The 19022-nt window shown below is 43.7% G+C and overlaps 1 protein-coding gene across 1 annotated transcript in view; it reads left to right on the top strand.

Annotated features, from left to right (window-relative positions):
• Window positions 1-19022, top strand: part of LOC146813124 (putative DBH-like monooxygenase protein 2) — a 148042-nt gene that overhangs the window by 110369 nt on the left and 18651 nt on the right. The window contains exons 9-10 of the mRNA XM_085620079.1: window positions 11440-11536; window positions 17690-17749. Coding sequence (XP_085476205.1) covers window positions 11440-11536; window positions 17690-17749 — 157 coding nt within the window. The remainder of the gene's footprint in view (window positions 1-11439; window positions 11537-17689; window positions 17750-19022) is intronic.

Here is a 19022-nt window from a genome sequence, read left to right as displayed (position 1 = left end):
ATTCCGAATCTCCAGTGATAAAATTATAACAGCGATAATGGGATCAAATGAAGTTCCTATGACTGTGTTCAAGCAAGTCTTAGCTAGTTAGCTCACTCTGCCCTTAACTCTATACTCAGAAATATGATCTCGTAACAGCATCTCAGGCAACTGGCATTGCTCAGTTCTTCAATCCAATCATAAGAAGGTACCAAATAATGAACTGCAACATTTAAGAACTATTGTCCTATTAGATGCTGAGCCTTTGCCAGCTTACTCGTAAAAGAACTAGAAGAGTGGACCTTGAATCTGAAATTCTAGAGTGGGTTTAGGAAAGGCTGCAAAACTCTCAATAACATCTTTGAAATCAGCCTACTCACAATCACAGCCTTAAAACAAAACTTGCCTCTTTATCCCTGCTTCCTAGACTACAGCATAGCGTTTGATAAAGTTGAACTGTGGCATAATATGGGAGAAATTGCAAGGATGGGTTATCTCTGACAAGCTTCTCAAGCCAATAAGACTGCTGCACATGGAGGTTTGGGTCTGTCTTAAGGTGGGTCCTAGCTTCACGTTCTCAAAGTCTAAAAAATCTGGACTTGAAGCAAGGCTGTGTATTGTGTCCAGCTCTTTTTAATTTTTACACAGCTGACCTATTACCATCTCTTGCAATCTTGAGAACTCTACTACCAAGATTGTAGTCAGCATGTGGCCTTACTAAATATGCCGATGATACACTTTTGCTTCACCAAATTCAAATTGGCCTTCAAAGGGCCTGGTCTTGTTGAAACAATATACAACATCCAGCCCCGCCGGGGTTGGCAAAATGCCCACTAGACGCCAGGGATTTTTTTGGGGCAAATTTGAATTAGGGTGGGGGTTGCCCAAAACAGGCATGCCCATGCCCCCACCCCCTCCCTGCAGAAATTATAGCCTTCCTACCCCCCTGGTGGACAGATGGGGGCATTAGCCCCCAATCTGCCCCACCGGGGGGGCAAAAAGGCCACTAGACACCAGGGATTTTTTGGGGGCAAATTTTAATTAGTGTGGGCATTGCCCAAAACGGGCATCCCCAATGCCCCCACCCCCTCCCCACAAAAATTACAGCCTTCCTGCCCCCCCGGGGGACAGAAGCCCAAAAGACTCCAGGGATGTTTTGGGGCAGCCCAAAACATGCATGTCAATGCCCCCACCACCCACCCACAACAATTACTGCCTTTCTGCCCCCCCTGGGGGGAAGATAAGGGCAGTAGCCCCCAATCTGACCCCCGGGGGGGCAAAAAGCCAACTAGACGCCAACGATTACGCTGGCTGTTTTTATGCGTGGGGGTGGTTGCTGCCCAGAATGGGCATACCAATGCCCCCATCCCCCCAAAAATAGCCACAGTGTTTCTGCCCTCCTTGGGGGCATATTGGGGCAACCCCGTCCCCCCGATATCCCCCCGGGTGTCAGAATGCCAACTAGGCACAGAGTTGTTTTTAGCAATATGCCTACCTGTGGATTTTGGGCCCTAGCGCAGCCGGCACATAGGGAAACCTACCACACTTTTCTGAAAACTAGACACCTGGGGGAGTCTAGCGAGGTATGACTTGCGTGGGTCCCCCATCATTCTCCTACCCAGAATCCCCTGCAAACCTCAAATTATGCCGAAATATTCACTTTTTTCTCAAATTTCTGTGTCGGAATGTTCTGGAATCTAGGTGGATCCACAAATTTCCTCCCACGCAGCATTCCCCCAGGTCTCCTGACACAAATGGTACCTCACTTGCGTGGGTGGGTCAAAGGCCCGCAACAGGCAAGGGCCCAAAACCTATTGAGGCGACATCAAAATGACCTATCACAAAACAACCTGGTTTTGCAAGGGGGGGGTCACCTGGGTTTTTGTCCACGGGCTCGGCGGCCATCTTGGAAAACTACCAAACCCAAACATTTATGGAAACTAGGCACCCAGGGGAGTCCAGCGATGTATGGCTTGCATGGGTCCGCCATCATTCTCCTACCCAGAATCCCCTGCAAACCTCAAGTTTTGCCGAAAAATCACTTTTTTCCCAAATTTCTGTGTGGGAAAGTTCTGGAATCTGGGTGGATCCACAAATTTCCTCCCACGCAGTGTTCCCCCAGGTCTCCCCACACAAATGGTAACTCACTTGCGTGGGTGGGTCAAGGGCCCACAACAGGCAAGGGCCCAAAACCTACTGAGGCGACATCAAAATTACCCATCACAAACCAACCTGGTTTTGCATGGGGGTCCCAAGAGTTTTTGGCCTGGGGCTCAGCAGCTATATAGGGAAACCTACCAAACCCACACATTTCTGAAAACTAGACACAAGGGGGCTTTCAGGGAGGTATGGCTTGTGTGGATCCCCCAAAGTTTCCTTACCCAGAATCCCCTGCAAACCTCAATTTTAGCTGAAAAAATCACTTTTTTCACACATTTTTGTGAGGGCAAGCTGTAGCATCACCGGTCTCACACAAATTCCCCACCACCCAGCGTTCCTCCAGGTCTCCCGATAAAAATTTTGCCTCAGTTGTGTTTGAGGACCAAGTACCCGCGACAGGCAAGGGCCCAAAACGTAGTGAGGCAACATCAAAATTGCCTATCTCAAAACTGCCTGCTTTTGCAAGGGGGTCACCTGGGTTTTGGCCCCGTGCTCAGCAGCCATCTAGGGAAACCTACCAAACCCACACATTTCTGAGAAAATAGACACCCGGGGGCTTCCAGGGAGGTATGGCTTGTGTGGATCCCCCAACGTTTCCTTACCCAGAATCCCCTTCAAACCTCAATTTTAGCTGAAAAAATCACTTTTTTCACACATTTTTGTGTGGGAAAGTGTGGCATCACCGGGCTCACACAAATTTCCTACCACCCAGCCTTCCCCAGGTCTCCCGACAAAAATGGTGCCTCACTGCGAAATTGAGGTGTGACCACGTTGTGTTTTGCGCCGTTACCTGTCGGGGGCACTAGGCCAAACCACACAAGTGAGGTACCATTTTTCTTGTAAGACTTTGGGGAATGCGGGGTAGGTGGACATTTGTGGAGCCACGAAGATTCCAGAATATTCCACCACAGAAATGTGGGGAAAATGTGTTGTTTTTTGGATAATTGTTTAGGTTTGCAAGGGATTCTGGGTAACAGAACCTGGTGGGAGGCAGTCAAGTAATCCCATCCTGGATTCCCCTGGGTGTCTAGTTTAAAAAAATGTATAGGTTTGCTAGGTTTCCCTAGGTGCCGGCAGAGCTAGGGTTAAAAAACAACAGCTAGGCACTTTGCCAAAAAAGGGTTATTTTCACTGTGAAATTGAGGTGAGAACACGTTGCATTTTGTGCCGTTTCCTGTCGCGGGCACTACGCCGACGCGCACAAGTGAGGTACCATTTTTCTCGTAAGACTTTGGGGAACGCGGGGGGGGTGGAAATTTGTGGATCCACGCAGATTCCTGGACTTCCACCACAGAAATGTAGGAAAATGTGTTTTTTAAATAATTTTTTAGGTTTGCAAGGGATTCTGGGTAACAGAACCTGGTGGGAGGCAGTCAAGTCACCCCATCCTGGATTTCCCTGGGTGTCTAGTATTCAAAAATGTATAGGTTTGCTAGGTTTCCCTAGGTGCCGGTAGAGCTAGGGTTCAAAAACTACAGCTAGGAACTTTGGCAAAAAAGGGTCATTTTTCACAGCGAAATCGAGGTGTGTCCACGTTGCGTTTTGCACCGTTTCCTGTCACCGGCACTATTCCGACCCACACAAGTGAGGTACCATTTTTCTTGTAAGACTTTGCGGAACGCGGTGTGGGTGGAAATTTGTGGATCCACGCACATTCCAGAGCTTTCCACAACAGAAATGTGGGGAAAATGTGTTTTTTTGGATACTTCTTTAGGTTTGCAGGGGATTCTGAGTAACGAACCCTGGTGGAAGGCAGTCAAGTCATCCCAACATGGTTTCCGCTGGGTGTCTAGTTTTCAAAAATGTATAGTTTGCTAGGTTTTCCTAGGTGCCGGCAAAGCTAGGGTTAAAAAACTACAGCTAGGCACTTTGCCAAAAAAGGGTCATTTTTCATTGTGAAATTGAGGTGTGACCATGTTGCGTTTTGCGCCGTTTCCTGTCGCGGGCACTAGGCCAACCCACACAAGTGAAGTACCAATTTTCTTGTAAGACTTTGGGGAATGCGGAGTAGGTGGACATTTGTGGATCCACAAAGATTCCAGAACATTCCACCACAGAAATGTGTAGGAAAATGTGGGTTTTTTTGGATAATTGTTTAGGTTTGCAAGGGATTCTGGGTAACAGAACCTGGTGGGAGGCAGTCAAGTAATCCCATCCTGGATTCCCCTGGGTGTCTAGTTTAAAAAATGTATAGGTTTGCTAGGTTTCCCTAGGTGCCGGCAGAGCTAGGGTTAAAAAACAACAGCTAGGCACTTTGCCAAAAAAGGGTTATTTTCACTGTGAAATTGAGGTGAGAACACGTTGCATTTTGTGCCGTTTCCTGTCGCGGGCACTATGCCGACGGGCACAAGTGAGGTACCATTTTTCTCGTAAGACTTTGGGGAACGCGGGGTGGGTGGAAATTTGCGGATCCACGCAGATTCCTGGACTTCCACCACAGAAATGTAGGAAAATGTGTTTTTTAAATAATTTTTTAGGTTTGCAAGGGATTCTGGGTAACAGAACCTGGTGGGAGGCAGTCAAGTCACCCCATCCTGGATTTCCCTGGGTGTCTAGTATTAAAAAATGTATAGGTTTGCTAGGTTTCCCTAGGTGCCGGTAGAGCTAGGGTTCAAAAACTACAGCTAGGAACTTTGCCAAAAAAGGGTAATTTTTCACAGCGAAATCGAGGTGTGTCCACTTTGCGTTTTGCACAGTTTCCTGTCACGGGCGCTATTCCAACCCACACAAGTGAGGTACCATTTTTCTTGTAAGACTTTGGGGAACGCGGTGTGGGTGGAAATTTGTGGATCCACGCACATTCCAGAGCTTTCCACAACAGAAATGTGGGGAAAATGTGTTTTTTTGGATACTTCCTTAGGTTTGCAGGGGATTCTGAGTAACAGACCCTGGAGAGAGGCAGTCAAGTCATCCCATCATGGATTCCCCTGGCTGTCTAGTTTTAAAAAACTGTATAGGTTTGCTAGGTTTTCCTATGTGCCGGCAGAGCTAGGGTTAAAAAACTACAGCTAGGCACTTTGCCAAAAAAGGGTCATTTTTCACTGTGAAATTGAGGTGTGACCATGTTGCGTTTTGCGCCGTTTCCTGTCGCGGGCACTAGGCCAACCCACACAAGTGAGGTACTAATTTTCTTGTAAGGCTTTGGGGAACGTGGGGTGGGTGGAAATTTGTGGATCCACGCAGATTCCAGAGCTTTCCACAACAGAAATGTGGGGAAAATGTGTTTTTTTGGATACTTTTTTAGGTTTGCTGGGGATTCTGAGTAACGAACCCTGGTGGGAGGCAGTCAAGTCATCCCAACATGGTTTCCGCTGGGTGTCTAGTTTTCAAAAATGTATAGGTTTGCTAGGTTTCCCTAGGTACCGGCAGAGCTAGGGTTAAAAAACTACAGCTAGGCACTTTGCAAAAAAAGGGTCATTTTTCACTGCGAAATTGAAGTGTGACCACAAGGTGTTTTCTGCCATTTCCTGTCGCGGGCACTAGGCTGACCCACACAAGTGAGGTACCATTTGCTCGTAAGACTTTGGGGAACGTGAGGTGGGTGGAAACTTGTGGATCCACGCAGATTCAAGAACTTTCCACAACAGAAATGTGGGGAAAATGTGTTTTTTTTGGATACTTTTTTAGGTTTGCAAGGGATTCTGGGTAACAGAACCCTGGTGGGAGGCAGTCAAGTAATCCCATCCTGTATTCCCCTGGGTGTCTAGTTTTAAAAAATGTATAGGTTTGCTAGGTTTCCCTAGGTACCGGCAGAGCTAGGGTTAAAAAACTACAGCTAGGCACTTTGCAAAAAAAGGGTCATTTTTCACTGCGAAATTGAAGTGTGACCACATTGCGTTTTGTGCCATTTCCTGTCGCGGGCACTAGGCTGACCCACACAAGTGAGGTACCATTTGCTCGTAAGACTTTGGGGAACGTGGGGTGGGTGGAAATTTGTGGATCCACGCAGATTCAAGAACTTTCCACAACAGAAATGTGGGAAAAATTCGTTTTTTTGACAATTTTTTTAAGTTTGCAGGGGATTCTGGGTAACAGACCCTGGTGGAAGGCAGTTAAGTCATCCCATCATGGATTCCCCTGGGTGTCTAGTTTTCAAAAATGTATAGGTTTGCTAGGTTTCCCTAGGTGCCGGCAGAGATGGGGTTAAAAAACTACAGCTAAGCACTTTGACAAAAAAGGGTCATTTTTCACTGCGAAATTGAGGTGTGTCCACGTAGCGTTTTGCACCGTTTCCTGTTGCGGGCACTGGGCCGACCCACACAAGTGAGGTACCATTTTTCTCGTAAGACTTTGGGGAATGCGGGGTGGGTGGAAATTTGTGGATCCACGCAGATTAAAGAACTTTCCACAACAGAAATGTGAGGAAAATGTGTTTTTTTTGGACAATTTTTTAGGTTTGCAAGGGATTCTGGGTAACAGAACCTGGTGGAAGGCAGTCAAGTCACCCCATCCTGGATTCCCCTGGGTGTCTACTTTTCAAAAATGTATAGGTTTGCTACGTTTCCCTAGGTGCCGGCAGAGCTAGCGTTCAAAAACTACAGCTAGACACTTTGCCAAAAAAGGGTAAATTTTCATTGTGAAAATGTGGTGTGTTCACGTTGGGTTTTGAGCCATTTCCTGTCGTAGGCACTATGCCTACCCACACAAGTGAGGTACCATTTTTATCGGGAGACTTAGGGTAATTCAGATTTGTAAAGCAACTGTTATTACCTATTGATTTTTGATGCATTTATGCCTTCCAAATGAAAGACTTTGTGTAAAAAAGAAGTCATTTTGAAAAATGACCGATAATTCTCATGCTAGTATGAGTATTCCCAATTTCGAAAATGTGTAAATATGTACTGTTTCTAAACTCTATAATTTGTTCCCATTTCAGAAATGCATAGGTGTCTTTCATACCGATTTTTCCATGTATATATTTTCCCACAATAATATACCCAGAACATAATAAAAAAACATTGCAAATTGCTGCTCAGCTTTTGACTCTGGGTTCGTCGGGTTCTTAGTGAACCTACAAGTCCTATATATCCCCACAACCAGGAAAGTCCAGCAGATGTAACGGTATATTGCTTTCAAAGAGCTGTCATAATTAGAAGAAGTTACAGGTGAAAACGTTGACACAAAAGGCTGTTTTTTTCAACTAATTTTACATTTTTTCTATATTTAACTGTTAGATCTAGAAAGAAACCTTGATGGATCTACACAAATGACCCCTTGCTGAATTCAGAATTTTGTCTACTTTTTAAAATGTATAGATTTCCAGGATCCATTACTACTTTCACACCCATTTCTACCATTAACTGGAAGGAGGTTGAAAGCACAAAAAATATCAAAAATAGGCTATGTCCCAGAAAAATGCCAAAACTGTTTACAAAATGTTGGTTTTGTGACAAAAGTGTGTAATTCCCTAAAAGCTGGGGAAATGGTGCTTTTAGCCCCACAAACCCTATTTTGATAACGTTTGCAGGGGAAACCCCAGATGCTTTCATTTGCAGCCTGTTTTTCCCATTTTTCCCAAACAAAACAAACTTTAGCTGTATTTTGGCTAAATTCTGGGTCCCTCCAGGGGAATCCACAAACCCTGGGTTACTTTAGAATCCCCATGATGTTGGAAGAAAAGGATGCAAATTTGGCGTGGATTCCTTATGTGGTCAAGACGTTACAGGGACCTAAGCGCGCACTAACCCAGATAGCCAAAAAAGGCTTAGCACAGGGGGGGAAAAGGCCTAGCAGTGAAGGGGTTAAAAAAACGGCCAAAGCAGTCGTAAAGTGTGTCTACATCAGTACCAACCCAGAGGGCTTTGCTAAGCTACCAAGAGCACAGCTATTATTGGCATCTTTCACATTGCTAATTCAACAACTATACCTTTCTATCAATTTGAAACATTCTTTACATCTCAGTTCACCAGATGTAAATATCTAGTGTTATCATTCAAGTCCATCCAGCCCTGCACATTTAGAGAAGCCTGTCCATGCTGTAGGGAGTGTGGTAGTAGTTCAAAATTATTATTGCACATCATTTGCCTCTGTCCCTTTCTCTTAGACCTCAGTAGGAAACTTTTGCATGCAAATTTTTTTCCCCTGGGAAATAGATCCACCAAATTAGCACTAGATGTATGGCTGCATGGAACTGATATACAGATAAACAGATCTTGACTAGATTTCTGAAGTGCCTGGACCTCGCACTAATTCAGCTGGGGCAAACCAGCATCTATCGCCACAACCAGACATGCATTGAGTCCAATCATGCACCAACAAAGACTTTCATCTTATAGGACACTTTAAACTTTTTTTTACTGAAATGGCCATGTATTAGCGGCCTAAGGGCATAGCTTCAAATCTGGTTCTAATCGACATCAAGAGCCCAGATGTTTGATTTCTATCACAGTAAGGATTGGCTCTCATCATATGGGAGCGCTCTTTGTTTGTCTTTTCCACATGAGCTATCCAGAAAGGCTATCAACTTTTGATACTGTCTAATCTGACTTAGAGTTTAATGACATTTTATTTTACTGGGGGGTAGAATATATGTTAGATTGTCATTGATACTCATATTGTAATGGTTTGTATTACCTATCAATAATTTAAGCTGAATTGATTGTTTTTTGTGACGTGTGGAATATAGAAAAGTGAAGTATCATACAGAGGAGTGGCTTATAGTAGAGTGGAGCAGACTGGAGGTGTGTACAGTGGAGTGAGGTAGAGTGGAATATTATACAGTGGAGTGGCAAAGAGTGGAGTTGCATACACTGAGCCTATAACTAGGGTGAAACTGCTTGTGGATTTCTTGTATTTCTGGCTTGGAGCTTCGGGGGTAGACTGTTCCCATGAGGATCAAGGTCAAGACTGATTTTCAGATGGCTGGGTCTAAATTGCCTCCTATCACATTTTGTGTGTTTCATGTATCACCCCCAGTGACATGGGTGTGCCCAGTAGTGCATTCCATGTTCAATGTGTCACTGGAAATTAAGCCGTACCCGGCTGATCAGCCCACAACTCGGGTGAATCTGGTTCTGGATTGCTTGTGTTCCAGTTCAGGGAGGACCTAGCTTGGCAGTTCGGGCTGGACTGTTCTCATGAGAAGCAGGGTCAAGACTGATTTGCATAGTGCTGGATCCAACCTGAGGTGGCATGGTGATTTAAAACAATGATGGGTTGGTGCTTTACCCAGAGCTATTGTTGGGGTGAGATTTATTGCAAGCAGCCTCCAATCACCTTCTGTGTGTTTTATCAACTGCCCTAAGTGGCATGGGTATGCCCGACATGGGTTCCGTGTTCACTGATTCACTGGAGACAGGCTGTCCTTAGCTGATGAGTCCATAACTAGGGTGAAACCAGTCCTGGGTTGCTTGGGTTCAAGAATAGGGAGGACCTGGCTTCACAGTTCGGGCTGGACTGTTCCCATGAGACGTAGGGTCAAGATTTATTTGCATATGGCTGGTTTCACGTACTGCCCTAAGTGGCATGAGTATGCCTAGACGTCGTGGCCCGTGAGCTTATAACTAGAGTGAAACTGGACCTCGCTTGGCAGTTCAGGCTATATTGTTCCCATAAGGAGCAGAGTCAAGGCTGATTTACATTTGAGTGGGGCCAAACTGATATGAAATGGTGAGCCAAAGAACGATGGGTTGGAGTGCAACCGCCAAGCTCATGCCGGGGGATAGATTTATTGCAAGCAAACTCCTGTTGCCTTTTGTGAGTTTCATAAACAATAGAATGTCATTTGCATATGGTGTAAATGTAATTTATTTATTCTTGAAATGTATTCTGCAGCAGACATAAAAAGAGGAAAATGCATCTGAGGATTGTGTTTGTGTGGGAAGGTGTCCCTTCCCGCACAAATACAATCATGTCTGCAACAGAGACACCCTTTTTCCATTGTGCATGTTGATATTTTTGTTATTCAACAGCCATTTTGCTATTTTCGTCCACAACATATCCTAAAAAATGCTATGATGAAGGAGTATTTCCTTGCAAGTTGAAAACTGAACAGGAATTTTAGACGTAACTTTGAATTACAAGAGGGTGAAAATACATCTATACTGTCAATTAATGTCACATAAACAGAAACAACAAAATGAGCCAGATAATGTCTGGCATCCCATTAGTAATTCATTATCTAAGAATTAGATTTGAGGCCAGAATGGATTGGTTTTCCTTTTGGAGTAAGACATTATTCTGTGCTGGTCTCAAAAAGGTACCAAAAAATTCCTTAGCAGGAAAGAAAAAATCAGACAACTTGTCCAAATATTCAGGGTTTTTTTATAGTTAGACTATTTGTCTTGTGGTCTTCCATAGTTTTGGAACATGCTAAATGAATCTGAGGCAAAGGGGTACCTCAAGTGTTTGCACCTGATGGGAAAGGTATCTATAATTCAGACTTTTTAATGCTAAATTAGGGTATAAAAACGTATTTCTTGCTTGACGAAGCCTGATGACTGTCTTCCGCCTTGACAGTCTTGAGCTTCATTTTTTTTTTAAAAAGTCTGTTTTGGCCGATGAGAGTTTTATCTAACATACTGTCTGGATAAAGATAGGATTAAAACTCTTAGGGCCAGATGTAGGTAGCCTAATACCGGTCGGTAACGGCCGATTGTCGGTAAAAATCCCGTTACCGACCGGTATTCAGGCTTTTGGTATGTAGGGGGGACATTTCACGATTCGGTAATTTACCGAATCGGTAAAATTACCGAATCGGTAATTTTACCGATTCGGTAAATACTGAATCCTGAAATGAGATGTAGGGGGAGTGTGTGGGTGTTGTGTGGATTCGTTATTTACCACCAACTAAAAGTTGGTGGTAAATGACGAATGGCTTTGAAAAAGCATTTTTTGGCACTTAGAAGTGTGCAATGTGGCAGACATACATGCCCTTAGGGCATGTATGTGTGCCACATGTGCACACATGCAGGAATCAGGGGTGCAACACGGTGTCACTGTGACACCCTGCCACCCTTGATTGTGCTCCCCCCATTACCGAATCGGTATTTACCGATTTGGTAATGGTAACTGGCTTCCCATTGATTCCTATGGGCCTCCTGGCCCATAGGAATCAATGGGAAGCCAGTTACCATTACCGAATCGGTAAAAAACGATTCTTAAATACCGACCCATTCCGAATCGGTAAATATTACCGATGGATTACCTACATAGCATTTACCACTTCATAAATACCGAATCGGTAAAATTCGGTATTTATGAAGTGGTAAATGTTAGGCCACCTACATATGGCCCTTAGTCTTGTTACTCAAAGATGTTAATTAAGTGAGAAAGATCTCAACAGCCTTTCTTTTGTTCAAGGAATGGAGAACAGATCGGATTCGTTGGCCGTGACATGACCTATGATTTCAGCCTGCAGGAGGCAAGATACCTGACTAAGCTCACACCCATCAAAATGGTAAGGACACCAACCTAGAATATATGGAAAGGCATCTAGAATGAATGACTCTGAATATATAGAGCGCCACTATATCTGACACAAGCTCCATTGAAGAATTTGTTGAAATTTTTACACAATTTCACTGCAGAAAAATATATTATCATTACACAAATTGTGATTTTAGTAAATTGATTATTAGGGAAACAATAAATACCCAAAACCCTTGGAGCTTCATTACATAGCACAATATGTGTAGGTTTGCATTATTGCTGCAGATACCATGTTGATGATGGTCACAAGTGCTTTTTTGTAGCCTAGATTCCTGGACTATCTGCATAAATAACCCCTATCCCTTCATAGATAAGTGACCTTTATGTCAGCAGTTCTAGAGTCTTTTTTCTATGAACCTTCCACAAGTTTTTCCTCATTTGTACCGGCCTCCCTGCATTTCTTCCCTAATCTTTTGCTGTCTCCTATTGCTCAACACAGCAACCATATGGTGGTAGCATCACAGTGTATTTTCTGTCTATGACATTCGTCCTCTGTCTCCCTTTATCTATCTTCCCAGTTGTGCACCCTACTTGCAACCATGGCCATCATGTGATGGTGGTCAGCAGCTGAGTGTACACTCAAATAGTGTGGAAAGGGGCATTCTCTAATCTTTGGTGAATGTCCTGCATCCACATTTCACTATATAACACCCTTAAAGTTTCTTGATATTACAGTTATTTTCACAATGAGAATTAAAACAATATAACTGTATAGGGAAAAAGAAAAGTGACACCTCTGATTGACTTTATAAATACAGAAACCATTAGCCAGTATTTAGTTGTAGATTTGGTGTCTCTATATTCAGTAGAAACAGTATGCTAGGCTAAAAATAAAAAAGAATTTAAGTCACATCTAGGTTTAAAAAAAGTCTCAGTTTTTACTGGCAAGTTCTGCATGATCATAAGTTTGTACAGATTTTGCGGATGATTTTTACCGAGACAGTAGCTAGTCATATAATGATGCAGTAAAGAACTCATTGCTCACTTTTACAAATATGGATACAATTCTTCAAATTATTTGGCAATTGATATATCTGACCAGGAATAGAATAAAGAGGTTGATTCAAGACAAACTTTGCTTTAGACTGCAGTGGGCATTGGTTGCAATGAGGAGACTGTGGATTCTCACATTGTATATGTGTCAGAAGTGCAAACAAGATTTATTCAGCAATAAACCTTTGTGGCCACCATGTTCTGAAAGTACACATCAAAACCTGTTCAGGTTTCATGAGGAACACAGGAAGTCTATGTCACAATCTTGGTGATTTACTCATTGCACCACTGATGATCAGTCTGTCCTTCTATGAACTCTGAAAACTGAGCAACATGTACACTCCTTTAGTAGCTTACAGGGAGAATAGCAAACATTTCAAAGCTTATCTGGGAGATTGGTGTGGGGTTAGAGACTCAGAACTCATTAACCCCCAAGCACCTTGTGCCAAGAAAATACTGTAACTTGATTTATAAAAAAAGGGACTTTATTCTACAAGAAATACAATACTACACAAAGAAAGTGTGTGTGATACAGCAATTAGTATCAACTACAGAAATTACTAGCAAGATTTGATATTATTAGTAACTATAGAACATAGTGTGTCCCAATTCTGGTATAACAGTTCTGATCACACCCCATGTCTCTCAAAGTGCCAGTTGGCTCATTACCTGTGTGACTGCTGCTGAGATAACTAAAGTTTTTAGGGTACTCTCTGGTTGCGACTGCCTGATCACAGTTTTCCCCATCTGCCCCCACCTTCTCTCAGATGCCTGTACATATAGCAAGGTAGTTGTTTTTCATTTGTGGCCCTTCAAGCACTGTTCACAGGTCCAAACACAATTGTCTGTGCTAACTGTGCTAGACCTAGGATTCTTCAGAAGCAGATTCATTTGGAGGCCTAGAAGTTAGCCTGCAGCTTGTGATTCAGGATTCCTGAGTCATGAAAATGTTGATGATGCTAAGAGGGCAAATGCCAAAGTGGTGCTCATGCAAGTTCTGGGCATGGCCTTTAGCAAACTGGAAATATAAACAGAATGTGCGCACTCAGTTTGGTCATGGGGTATCACAGTTTAAAGTAAGGTGTAGGTGCAGACGGGTAGATCCCCCTGAGTTGGGATGTAAATATGAAAAGTTTGCATGTTCCTATGTAGGAGCGTGTCACTCGTGCTGCACTCAAAAGTGAAATCAATTCTTCAATTCAATAGAATAAAGTAAGCGTTAATTTTGCTCCAAGGTCAATTGCGTGTTATTGAACCTTTCAATTTAGGAATATCTTGAACTCATGTACATTCTTTAACCCAGATCTCTTGACTGGGGGAGAATGTCTGCATTGTCAGCATTCCGTCCATCATTTGTTTGTTGTAACGCTTTTTGCCCTAAGTGGGATGGGTATTCCCAGACGTGGGACCCGTGCTCACTACGCCACTGGAGTCAAGCTATCCTGGCTGATGACGGCTGATAGCCAGAAACCGGTCCTAGGATGCTTGATTCCGGTCCAGGGAAGACATGGCTTGGCAGTTCGGGCTGGACTGTTCCCATGAGGCACAGGGTCAAGACTGATTTGCATATGGCCATGTCTGAACTGGGGCGGCGTAGTGGGCAAAAGAACGATGGATTTAACCCAGATCTCTTGACTGGGGGAGAATGTCTGCATTGTCAGCATTCCGTCCATCGTTTGTTTGTTGTAACGCTTTTCGCCCTAAGTGGGATGGGTATTCCCAGACGTGGGACCCGTGCTCACTATGCCACTGGAGTCAAGCTATCCTGGCTGATGACGGCTGATAGCCAGAAACCGGTCCTAGGATGCTTGATTCCGGTCCACGGAAGACATGGCTTGGCAGTTCGGGCTGGACTGTTCCCATGAGGCACAGGGTCAAGACTGATTTGCATATGGCCATGTCTGAACTGGGGCGGCGTAGTGGGCAAAAGAACGATGGATTTAACCCAGATCTCTTGACTGGGGGAGAATGTCTGCATTGTCAGCATTCCGTCCATCATTTGTTTGTTGTAACGCTTTTCGCCATAAGTGGGATGGGTATTCCCAGACGTGGGACCCGTGCTCACTACGCCACTGGAGTCCAGCTATCCTGGCTGATGACGGCTGATAGCCAGAAACCGGTCCTAGGATGCTTGATTCCGGTCCAGGGAAGACATGGCTTGGCAGTTCGGGCTGGACTGTTCCCATGAGGCACAGGGTCAAGACTGATTTGCATATGGCCATGTCTGAACTGGGGCGGCGAAGTGGGCAAAAGAACGATGGATTTAACCCAGATCTCTTGACTGGGGGAGAATGTCTGCATTGTCAGCATTCCGTCCATCATTTGTTTGTTGTAACGCTTTTCGCCCTAAGTGGGATGGGTATTCCCAGACGTGGGACCCGTGCTCACTACGCCACTGGAGTCAAGCTATCCTGGCTGATGACGGCTGATAGCCAGAAACCGGTCCTAGGATGCTTGATTCCGGTCCAGGGAAGACATGGCTTGGCAGTTCGGGCAGGACTGTTCCCATGAGGCACAGGGTCAAGACTGATTTGCATATGGCCATGTCTGAACTGGGGCGGCGTAGTGGGCAAAAGAACGATGGATTTAACCCAGATCTCTTGACTGGGGGAGAATGTCTGCATTGTCAGCATTCCGTCCATCATTTGTTTGTTGTAACGATTTTCGCCCTAAGTGGGATGGCTATTCCCAGACGTGGGACCCGTGCTCACTACGCCACTGGAGTCAAGCTATCCTGGCTGATGACGGCTGATAGCCAGAAACCGGTCCTAGGATGCTTGATTCCGGTCCAGGGAAGACATGGCTTGGCAGTTCGGGCTGGACTGTTCCCATGAGGCACAGGGTCAAGACTGATTTGCATATGGCCATGTCTGAACTGGGGCGGCGTAGTGGGCAAAAGAACGATGGATTTAACCCAGATCTCTTGACTGGGGGAGAATGTCTGCATTGGCAGCATTCCGTCCATCATTTGTTTGTTGTAACGCATTCTTGGGTTAGTTACATGTGGCACTTGTTATTCGTATTGGCCTGAATGTCCAATGCATTTCGGGATGTCAGAGCCCTTCATCAGGGGCAGCACTACAAAAATAAGAGGAAACGAGGAATCAGCCAGAATTTTAGCGATAAAACATTGTACAATGTATTGAAAATAATTGTGGGATCAAAAGGAATGAAACAGATAAACTGGTGAAAAACAGAACAAGGATGTGGTAGTCCCAACGTGCCAAAAGTTGTGATCTGAACAGAAAAGTGGTGTATCACTGTTCTAAACATTCATGAACCAAGCCGGTAGTTTAAAGTCTTGAGAAAGGTGAAAAAATACAGCCGTAATGAGACTAGTGTGTTGAAATGGGCGGAAGGACTGTGTTAACAAGAGCAGCGTGAAGACACACCGTGATTGAACCGGGAAACTAGTGCGTTGGAATAGGCGGAAGGACTGTGTTGACAAGAGCAGCGCGAAGACACACCGTGATTAAACCGGGTAAACCCAAGAAGTAACTAATAAAGTAATAGATCATATACACACAGTTTCAACTATAAACAAGATCATTCTTTCAATAACCACACAATGTTCTTTGTGCATACACACCTTCCCTGAGGTCCCAGGATGCTTGTTTCCGGTCAAGGGAAGACATGGCTTGGCAGTTCAGGCTGGACTGTTCCCATGAGGCACAGGATCAACACTGATTTGCATATAGCTGAGTTTGAACTGGGGTGGCGAAGTGAGCTAAAGAACGATGATGGATTCAACCCAGATCTGTGACTGGGGGTGAGTGTCTGAAAAGTTTCAGCGCTCCGTCCATCATCTCCTTGTGTTTGCTTTATTTAAAAGCAGTCCCAGACGTGGAGGTCTGCTGAGCCTAGCAGGCCACCATCCCTGGGAGGGCCAGGAATTCCCAATGGGGTCACAAATTGCGAGTGGCTCATTAATATTCATGAGCCTCTCTTTTAGCGGCCCCATTAGTCTGAGACACTGTTGTACATTCATTCACAATTTGGCGCAATTTGCGACTCACAAAAATGAACGGTCGTACATCGGGCCCTTAATGCTTACCTAGAGCTATATGGAATACCTCATACTGAAATGACAGTAAAAGTGTGTGGACTTAGGGGACACTGTTGAGGTCATCAGTAAAGCTATCCTAATCATTTACAGACATCCGCACATGCTGTGAAGAGAGGAAGAAGGTATGTGAGATGAAAGTGGTTGGTAGGAGAAGGGGGTGTCAAGAACATAACCTGGTTACAGTTGAGAAGAGGTCCTATGGGAGTGATGTGAGGAGGTAACAGGAATATCAGGTGAAAGTGGCCTGGTGCAGGGAGTTTCCACAGTGGCTAACTATTAGTGTTGTTATAGAAGAAGAGTTAGAGAAGATGAATCAGGAAATAATGGGGGGGGCTCAGGTTGTTTGTTATGGGCTCCACCGCAGCACTAAAAAGAATAGTAGAAAGAGGAGTGCAGGCTTCCGTGGGAAAATTAGGTTAGATAGTGGGAAGAGAAGAGGAACTTGGAAAGATAGTGGTGTTAGTCATGTGATACCGAGGTACGTGAGAAAGGACTAAGAAACCCAAAAGGCATAGCCGTTATGGATTTTCAGGAAGGGGAGATAACATTTTTGAAGGTTCTCACCAGAGGCCTGATCATAATCTGTTTGTTCTTGAAGGTGCTATCAAGAGGTTTGCTTTGAGGGGGGATTATGGAATAGAGGTAAGTTAAGGATCATAGGGAATCTTGTTCTTATGATAAACTTTCAGTCCACTAGTGAAGAGATCAATCCACAGGGACATTTTGCGAGAGATAACCATGAGAGTGGTGTTTAGATTTCCATTCCTCAGACGTCTATGTTTGGTCAAAATCAGGGTTGAAGGATGTTCTTGCATCAGCCTGTATTATATTTTTGCAGCATTTCTTGAGAGTTTTGGGAGGTAAATAATCTTGTAGCATTCTGAATTCCATATGATTCAGCTTAGGTGCACCTTATTTTACTATGTATTGTTCTCTTTGGCTATTCAAAAAGTTTGAAATGTTACAAATACCAACACGGAGAGCACATTGTGTAGAGCATACTGCAAAGTGTAAACCCCGATTGTACAAATACAAATCAATTGTCTTTCTTTTCTCCTACAGGGTGATGAGTTGCAGGTAGAATGCACCTACAACACCATGCAACGTGCCGGTGTAACATATGTAAGTTTACTTTGACAATAGTGCTTTCATTCACTAGTTTGAAATTGCTTGGCACAACACGTATACAAATCTGTTCCTTCATCAACTGATAAAGACCCACTGTGCCTGCAAGAAGTAAAGGAAATCAGCGTCGAGCTGATAGGCCATGACAGACAAAAAAAAAGTTAATACTAGCCCTCAATTTCTGGTGAATGTTTGAATACAACAAATATTTCCTTAACCTGGAAAAATCCATTCAAGGGCCCTAGAGCCTGGGTCGGTGCTACAATTGGGTCAATGTACACAGCTATTTTGACTCTGCATAAAGAATGTAGGCAAGTGTGTTCCCATGTACAATAATGATCTATAATAGGCTTTCCTGCTAGGAGAACGAGAGTACCTGAACAGTAAAATTACATTTTGCCTGGTTCTCTAAAAATGTTTCACCTGATCAGTATAGAGGGAAAGGGCAGCAGGAACCATGCTGCAATAAAGCGCTCCCGTCTTTTCAGGTGTTGGTGTCTGGGTAACAGGTCTGATGACATTTCCAAACCTTTCATTCATGACGATTCAATGTTCCTGTTTATTCCTTTTCTTTAGTACGGATGTTAGGGCCTGAACCACTTTTTGGCCCCCTTTCTAATCGTGTTCCATCCCTTTCTTCAGAATACTTCACTTCCCTCACAAGTTATTTAATTCCACTTTCAACTGCCCTCTTACCGTATAGCTAATTTCTTCAAATATCATTTAAAAAAAAATTACACTAATGCATAATTATGCACAATATGGTTTGTCACAATATGTTGGCACATCATGAAACTGATGAGGTAGATTAAGCATAGTACTCTCACACTCTAGTCAGATAGTAGATGTCCAAAACTTCTCTTCATTTTGTTAATCCAATATTTAATACATGTCATATCATATGTAACTTTATTCAGTCATTTGTACAAAACACCATCAAAGTATGCAAAAAATAAAAAATAAGTAAGCAATTAAAATAGTATTAAACCATTTTGAGCACAAGTACAAATGACATCCCGAATCAGGTTAAAAAACATAAATATACAAATTCATTTGACCTGACCAAGCTAAAAGGGAGTGCTATACAATCCACCAGACATTTTGGGTGCTGAACCATATGTACCAACTTAATATTTTAAGATACATGTACAACATAAGGAGGGAAAGAATCAAAAAATGACTTCATGACTATAATAAGATTTTTTTCCGAATTAGCCAGAAGGATAATAGAAAACGACTAAGATCAAAAACTATTGGCCCTGAAGTATCT

Source organism: Triturus cristatus, chromosome 7 (genome assembly GCF_964204655.1).
Source record: "Triturus cristatus chromosome 7, aTriCri1.1, whole genome shotgun sequence".
Lineage (NCBI taxonomy): Eukaryota > Metazoa > Chordata > Amphibia > Caudata > Salamandridae > Triturus > Triturus cristatus.
The sequence above is the reverse complement of the archived record's forward strand: the minus strand, read 5'-3'. Positions and strand labels throughout refer to the sequence as shown.